General features: G+C 38.1%; 1 protein-coding gene across 10 annotated transcripts in view; it reads right to left on the bottom strand.

Moving 5' to 3' along the window:
* Positions 1-7,090: 7,090 nt before the first annotated feature.
* The window catches only part of Jmjd1c (jumonji domain containing 1C), a 280,879-nt gene continuing 279,217 nt past the window's right edge, over positions 7,091-8,752 (bottom strand). For all 10 annotated transcript variants that reach the window (XM_078041433.1, XM_078041434.1, XM_040273600.2 and 7 more), the window contains 2 exons: positions 8,305-8,436; positions 7,091-7,997 (listed from right to left, as the gene is read on the bottom strand). In XM_078041433.1, the coding sequence (XP_077897559.1) occupies positions 7,908-7,997; positions 8,305-8,436 (222 nt within the window). In that variant the 3' untranslated portion in view covers positions 7,091-7,907. The remainder of the gene's footprint in view (positions 7,998-8,304; positions 8,437-8,752) is intronic.

Below are 8,752 nucleotides of genomic sequence, written 5' to 3'. Positions count from 1 at the left end.
GAGTGGGTGCTTTTTCCAGGAGAAGGGGTTGGAGAAGAGGAGGATGTAAATAAAACATTTGTTTGCAGATCACTAGGTATGTTAAAGCATGGACTTCCTGTGTGGAATTGTGGGACTGGGGCACATATTGCCTCCCGAGAGAGTGAGGACTTTATTGGGCTCAGTGGTAGGGTTAGGCTCCCATGTTCAGTGAGGAAACTAGCCTAAATAGGAAGGGTGAAGAGACCATGCAGAAGTCATATTTTTTCCTGTCTTATTATGTTGCAGATGAAACCATCTTAAAATTATGTCAGATAAGTAACTGGGTGTTAAAATGCCTGATCCCGAGTTCTCATTTTCATCTTTTCAGAAAACATTTCTTTGAAAAACTCAATAGTATGTAGTAACACTTTTATCTAGATCATATTGCCATGGTAATCACAGGTAATCCATGCAACCTGGAAATCTTGTTTAAGAAAAAAATGTAATAGGAGGAAGTTATTTTCAAAATAATTAGTTTCTTGCTGGGCGCAGTGGCACATGCCTGTAATCACAGCGGCTTTGGAGGCTGAGAAAGGAGAATATCTAGTTCAAAGCCAGCCTCAGCAATGGCTAGGTGAATTCAAGATATTAAAATACAGGAACTTATTGCTTTTTACACTGGGTACTTTTGTGTCTCACATACAAATATATTATTTACATACGTGTATATTCTATGTGTATATGCGTGAATATACATACATACATCTTTTTTTGAAATTGGGAGCACTCCACCACTGAGCCACATCCCCAGCCCTATTGTATTTTTTTTTTTTTTTTAATTTAGATACAGGGTCTCACTGAGTTGTTTTCCTTATTCACAGGTCAACTGGATAACCTTGAATGTGTGTTTAACTTAAATGCCTTTTTTTTTTTTTTTTGGTACTGGGGATTGAACCCAGGGGCACTTAATCATTTAGTAACATCCCCAGCATCTTTGTATATTTTATTAGAAAGAGGGTGTCCCAAAGTTTCTTTGGCCTCACTAAGTTGCTGAGGCTGACTTTGAACTCAGGATCCTACTGTCTCAGCCTATGGAGCCGCCCGGAGCCGCTGGAAGTACAGGAGTGCACCACTGCTGTCTTTGTTTGTTGTTTGGTAGTAGGTATTGAACACAGGGCCTCATGCATGGTAGGCAAGCATATTACCACCAAGGGGCATCCACAGCCCTTCTGAGACAGGGTTTCCTAAATGACCCAGCTTGGCTTTGAACTTGGAATCTTAGTGCTTCAGACTCAGGGGCACTCAACCACTGAACCGCAGCCTTAGCCCTATTTTGTGTTTTATTTAGAGACAGGATTTCTCTGGGTTGCTGAGCTGGCTTTGAACTTGAGACTATCTTGTCTCAGTTTTCCAAGCCATTGCACCTGGCTTTTTTTTTTTTAAAGGGTATTTTCACATTAAAGTGGGAAGTGTGCCTCCTTTTATACAAGCCATTGCTGACCAACAGTGCCATCTGGTGGACAGTGAGAAACTGGTTACTTTGTGGTCATCACCAGATTGACTGTGGAAGACAAGGATCTGGTTTATATCTTAATTAACTTGCCTTGTCTAGAACAGATACAGAAATCTGATTTAAAAGATAAAATGTCTTTAAGAACGAGGCCAAATTAGCACAGGGATGAGAGGCTTGCCCACTTATTTCCTGTCTGCTCATGCTTATTTCATGTTTTGCTGCTAGGGTTTAATCTTAAGGCTGACCCGTGCCAGGTTCAGTGGCACAGGCCTGAATCCCAGTGAATTCAGAGGCTGAGGTACAGGGTTCCATTCAAGACCAGCATCAACAATTTAGTGATATCCTATCAAAAAATAAAATGGGGACCTTGGGCATGGTGGCACATGCCTGTAATCCCAGCAACTACTGGAGGCCATGGCAGGAGGATTACAAATTCAAAGCCAACCTCAGCAAATCAGGAATAAAATTAAAAAGGTGGGGCATTAGAGGTATGACAGGATTAAGGGTGAAGGAACCAAGGATACAAATAAAAATGAGAATCTTTCTTGGTACTAGTGATGGAATCTAGGGCATCACACATTAGGCAAGCACTCTACATTGAGTCACACCCCTGTAGCCCTCTACCTTTCAAACAAACCCCTCCCCAAAGTTTAGTTGACAATACTGGCTCCTGGGCCACTGAGCACTGTGGAATATATGTTCAAACACTGGAACACACTAGATTGAAAAATTTAACTAAGTTTGAGATATGTGATGAAATACTTCTAACAAAGTCATCCCTAACTCTGAATGTGTGAAAGTAACAAATATTCTGTAGCTTGTATAGTGCTTAGAAGATATGTGACGATGGCACTGGACTTAATCTAAATGGGTTGAACTGCTGCTACTATCTCATGGGAGGTAACATGAAAATGATATATCAAGTTATATGATGACCACTAAACAGATGTGCAAAATTCCTAACGTTTGAGATCCTATGGCTTCATCGGCTTAGAAAGCTTTGATTCAAAGAATCTTCTGTTGTATAGTCAGGTCAGTTCTAATGGTTTGGTTTGAACATGCAAAATTTGTTCCAATACGATTAATATATAAGGGGACAACTTTAGCAGAATGTGAACTGTTTATTTGGCAATTTCTCCTGCAAGAAAAACTGAAACGAATGCACACAACTATTTCCTAGTTATGGTGGTAGTACTGATCTGTACCCAATTATATCTGCTATTACTTTTCCCTTTGATCTAAAATAACCGTCCTCCTACCAGTTACTTTATGACTCAAATCAACCCTTGTGATGATTACTACTTCCATAAGCGAACTTTAGGTCTTCAAGGTAGAAAGCCTGTATTTGTAGTATTTATAATTTTTAAACATTCAATGTGCGTTGTGACTTAGATGGGAGTTGTTCCCTGAAAAGCTCATGTGAGAGGTGAAATGACTGGGTTTTATGAGCGCTTAAACCTAACTAGTGCATTAATCCACTGATACGGTTAACTGTGGGCAGATAGGGTGTGGCTGGAGAGCTGCTTTCCTGTCACATGTTCTTTCTCAACTGGGGTCCAGAGTAATGGAGGTGGCCATCTATGGGCTGAGACATCTGAAACTCTTGAGCCCCAAATAAATTTTTCCTCTAAAATTGTTCTTGTCAGGTCTTCCTCTTACAGTAGTGAAAATAACTAAAAAAATATAGGACTAGGAGTGTAGCTCAACAGAAGAGTGCTTCCTTAGTATGCTTCAGGCCCTGGATTCACCAAAAAAAGTGTAATCCCAGTTTTTTTTTTTTATATAATATGTCACTGTTGAAGTTTTATGAGTGTTATGCCCTAAAGCTTTATTCCTTATAAGTTTTGTAGTGCAGTGACTTTTAGGAACTGAAGTGCAGTGACTTTCAGGAACTGATTATATAATCTCCTTTCCTAAAACATTATATAGGCCTTTCTCCTTCATCTGTGGAATATTTGCTTTCCAAAAGTTTCTTGTTGAACATGTTTCTGCAAAACAAGAGTCATTTCTAGTTTCTGAAATTATTTTTGTTAAGTTCCTATGCATGTCACACATGGATTACCCACTTTCAAAGAATTAGGGGACAGTATATTTGGTTGCATATATTCTACTTATTGAATAAACACTTCAGAATGTCAGTCTCTAAATCTGATGATTTGTCTACTTGATATTACCTTCTTACAAAGGAAGTTTCAAGAAGCTTCCTTCTCCTCCAGTCCTCTAAAAGAATAAGATCTGTGATTCTGTAAATCACTTTTGAAAGTATGGTAGAAATCTCAAACAGCAGAGGGGTTTATGGAAAAGAGCTTTCTAAAAAGGCAGTCTATGCCCAAAATATCTGCTCCCCTGTCCCCCTATTCTTTGAGGGATTGTGCAAATGCCACCTCCTCTCTGAAGCCTTGCCTAACATTAGGCAAAACTACACCCTTTCCAAATATTTGTTAAATACTGGTCACCTAGTACTTAGCACAAATAGGACACTCTAGAAGTATCTTTTTTGACCATCATATTGCCAGCGTCAAACACGTAACAGCTAAATACTCAATAAGTTGTAAGATACACTATCCTGTTCACCCTCATATTACAATTCCTATATCTCCTTTACCATGAACTACTACCTACTATGACTGTTTTCTCCCCTCTTCTGGAACTCTGTGACAGACCAGTGAGGGAGTCACCATCCTCTGTGATGGCAGAGAAGATCACACTGCTCTTGGGAAAGGAATCAGTTCTATCTGGCTTTGTACTTCTCTTTGTATTGTTGACCCCCCCACTGTTCACATCTTTCATACCTGTCAAATTTAGGGTCAAAGACTTAGAGGGCTGGGAGACAGCATTGAATTCCTCACTTGTTCTTAGAATGCATCTCCTCTCAAGGTATTCCAGCTCTGATCCCTATATAACAACCCACATCCTTCACATCCCCCTTCATTGGCCACAGGGCTGAGGTATTTTCAAAGACAAAAACCAGAAAAGGGCAATCCTCCAATCCTGGCTGCATCTGGATGGTTCATTTACATTGAGCTGACTTTTGATTTAGGTGGTGCTGGGGATTGAACCCAGGGTCTTATGCATAGTAAGCACTGTACCACTGATGTACATCCCAGCCTACTGAGCTTATGGGAAAGCTGAGTCCGCTGTAAAAACTACCCTATTAACAAAAGGAAACTCCACTTCCTATACAGCTAGTGACCTGGATGTAGCCTGCCAATGTATAATAAAATACAAAATAGGGCTGGAGATGTGGCTCAGTGGAGTGCCCCCGAGTTCAATCCCTGGTACTAAAACAACAACAAAACCCCCAGGTACCTGGGTGTGGAAGTGCATGCCTGTAATCCCAGCAGCTCTGGAGGGTAAGGCAGGAGGCTCCCAAGTTCAAGCCCCGCCTTAGCAATTTAGAGAGGCCCTGGGTTTGATTCTCAGCACTGCATATAAACACATGAATAAAATAAAGGTCCGACAACATGTAAAAAAACTATTAAAATAGTTGGAGGTGTAGCTCAGTGGTAAAGTACTCCTGGGTTCAACCCTTAGTACCAATACAAAATAGGTTACTGTGGGAATCTAAGTACTTTATTACTCAGCTTTCACACTTCCCATGTGGCTTCAAGGTATAATTACCTAAGTAAACCTATTAAGGAACCAAAGTTGTAATAACTTCGAAATTAGGAAGCTTCCAAGTCTGACTCTTGGTAACATGAGAATGGTATAAGCTTTGTATCTTGGTCAACGTGCTACACCTTAATTCATAATGCACAATGTATTGAATGTTAACTAAACCACTTTCTCTTTTTTTCCTCCCCAAGGCTGAAAGTGCTTATCTAATATTGTCTGCAGAAAATTTTTGATAGGTTGGAATCTAGAACAGAACCTACTGAATTTATCTCTATATATATTCAATATGTTCATACAGAGTAAAATAAAGTTATGAGAGCACTTTTCTTAAGTTCACCAATCTTTCTTATAACACAATTAAACCCACACCCCCAAAATGGAAGTAACAGACTGATTTCTATGTGTTTAAATTCCCACAATAGAAAAGAAACGGATTCAAGCACTCGTATATTCATTATTCAGAAAAAGAAATCCATAAAACATTATATACTAAAATGGGAAGGTCCTAACTACTCAGCACAAGTTTTACTCTGAACATTTCCTTGATCTAGATATTTCTGTTTTACACATTTAGCCAGGCAAGGTAGCACATGCCTGCAAATCTAGTGACTTTGGAAGGCTGAGGCAGGAGGATGACAAATTTGAGGCCAGCCTCAAAATAAAAAATAAAAGGGGCAGGGATACACCTCCAATTCCCCAGCCTTCCAAAGTTTACAAGTATCTTTAATGATATAAGCACAACAATGTTCTCTCTCCACCCTAGACTTAGCACAAATTAGTTTACTAGCATGAAATTCAGAGCATGGCAACACTCTTCAGACTACAGATAGAATAATATCATCAATCAAGTTTTCAGCCACTGCCTGGTCAGAAATTCCTTGGCTTCAGATATATGAAAGGGGTTGTAGTATGGTTAAAAAGTGGCACAAGCAATATTGAAAGATGAATTATCTTGCCTTTAATTTCATATCAAAACTTAAATCAGATATAACATACAAAAGCATCAGGGCAAAACTACAATCAGTTGAGGCATATTTGAAAAAATGGTTATTAAAAAGTCAAAAGCTCATGGGGCTTGGGATGTAGCTCAGGGGTAAAGGCCCTGGGTTCAATCCCCAGCAGCACAAAAATAAATATGTAAAAATAAGTGAATCAATTGGGAAGTCTTGTTTTTGTGGTGCTAGGGATTGAACTTACCTAGGGCCTCACACATGCTAGGTAAATGCTCTTCCACTGGGCTACATCCCTAGGGAAATCTTAAAAAAGTCATAGCTCACAAAATCATATTAAGTATTTCTCAGCCCAATTTCCTTTCTTTAGAGAAATTTCTTTCCTGGCCAGTTAGCCATCCCATTAATCCTTGTGCCAGGTGTTGGGAGTTCACATGAAAGGTACTTGCTCATAATCCTGGCTCAACTTTGGGTGGACAGTGACAAAACAGTCTATGTGGAGCTAAAAAATGGTAGACAAAAAAAAAAAAAACAAAAAAAAAAACACCCCCAAACAAAAAACCAAACCACCCAAATAATCCACACAATCAGGAAAATACCAGGAAAAGAAAATACTTGGGCTATCAGAGTCCCTCCCCACCCCACCCCATTTCTTTTTCCATATTGCAGATTAAACCCAGGGGCACTTACCCACCCATCCATATCCCCAACCCTTTTTATTTTGAGACAGGGTCTTGCTAAGTTGGTGAGACTGGCCTTGAACTAGTGATCCTACCAAGTTCGATATGGTTACAAATGTGCACCACTGCGCCTGTCATTTTTTTTTATAATATTTTGCAGATGTCAGTCGTGAAATACATATTTCCAGTAATTCAAGAGTTAGGCCTATATACACCTCAAGTAGCCAGCTGAGCTATTAAAATCAAGACTCTAAATTAATGCAGCTCACTGGAGTTACACAGCTTAGTATTATGCATGTCCAAACTCTGAACTGCAAGATCTTGTCTGTCCCAGTAATATATGTCAAAAGAGGAAGAACTAAGTAATCCAATTTCTGATAAAGTCTTTTTAATGGAAAATGTAAAACCCCTTTTAACTTTAATGTACAAAGCCATATGTAACACTTGCACTTTAACAAAAGCAAGCCAATGTTTTAAAAAAATACATCATTAAATGTATATATGTATATATTTACATAGCATATTAAGTTTAATATTTAGCTTTTAAAACCTCACATAAATTTTACCAAAATGAGACAATTTTAAATAAATTACACCTTTTGAAAATGTTTAATTATACAGTCAATAGCTTCAACAAAATATTGAAGAGTCTGTATTTAGTATCTACTTTATATACTTTATATCTTACAAATTTTACAATTATTTGGCAGTAATTTTCTGATTATGACATGACTGCTGTGCGATTCAGCAATTTCCCAAACGCAGGCAATAGCTGGTGTTTGTGTCCTATTCTCACAGTAACTGTCTCAATGTAGTGAAAAATATCTGTTATCTTATTAAACTGTACAAGGGCACATTTACACTTGATCAACAATATAGCATAGATTTTTTTTTTTACCAAAAATAAATACATCATTTTAAATCTGACATTTTCACAAACATCATATACACTATGATACATAAACAGCTCTGAAGTGCTGTTTTTAAATTTAGCTTGTTTTAGGACATTGAATCACAGGAGCTGTGACATATGCTATACTGCTGTGGTGTCAGTAACAAGTAATCACTACAAAGAGAATTTCTTGGCACTGATGGTTTTGTGAAGCTTAAGTCAGTGTGCACACATGTCATTATTCAAGGGGAGGTAATCCCGGTTCTACGGTCTAAAATCATCAAACAGGACCACACTTAATTTTCTTCCATATCCTCTACTTCATCTTCATGTATCTTCAAAGCTCTCACCATTTCTTTGACTGCATGATACAAGATATTTTTAACCTGAAAGAGATATTGACATTTCTCATCACTTGAGCTGGAGACTGACAAATGACAACCAGCATGCTAAAAAATATTAACAATTTTAATGGGGACCTAGGAAAGCCAAATTCAATAACAAAAATGTCAAAATTTAAAAGTGTTGCTAAGCCAAAAGTTATAATAAGAGACACTGAAATTCATACAATTAAATACACATTAATATTAATCTTTGGTTAGTTTGTTGTGACGAACCAGGCAATGACTGCCTAAACTATTATGCATATAATTTATTTTCTGAATATAAAAGGACTGAACATTCATTTCTTACCTGGAGCTTATCATCATAATTGATTTCTTCCTTCAAAAGTCTCAGTTCCTGTGTTAAGTGAAATGACTGTACAAGATGTTCTGGGGACACAAAGTCTTCGGTTACCTGAATACAGCTGTGAAAATTCTGTACCTATTTCCAAAAGAAAACTTGTGTAATATAAATCTAATGAGGTAGGAGCAAAGAAAAGCCACAGTCTAAAACCAATAGAGATTTAATTTTAACCAGAAATTTCATTTTTAACCAGATTTAGTTTTTCCCAAGTAGCAAATGGATTTCAAGGCAGAACACCACACTTTCCACTGAAAAGCTTCATTGAAAGTGACTTGGTGGAAGAAATGATTTACAGTAGAAGGGGTAGAGAGAGAAGAGGGGAGGGGAGGGGAGGGGGGATAGTAGAGAATAGGATAGACAGCAGAATACATGAGACACTAGAGTGGCAATATGT

The sequence above is a fragment of the Ictidomys tridecemlineatus genome, chromosome 1, assembly GCF_052094955.1.
Source record: "Ictidomys tridecemlineatus isolate mIctTri1 chromosome 1, mIctTri1.hap1, whole genome shotgun sequence".
Classification (NCBI taxonomy): Eukaryota; Metazoa; Chordata; class Mammalia; order Rodentia; family Sciuridae; genus Ictidomys; species Ictidomys tridecemlineatus.
This window is presented reverse-complemented; position numbering and strand designations above follow the sequence as displayed.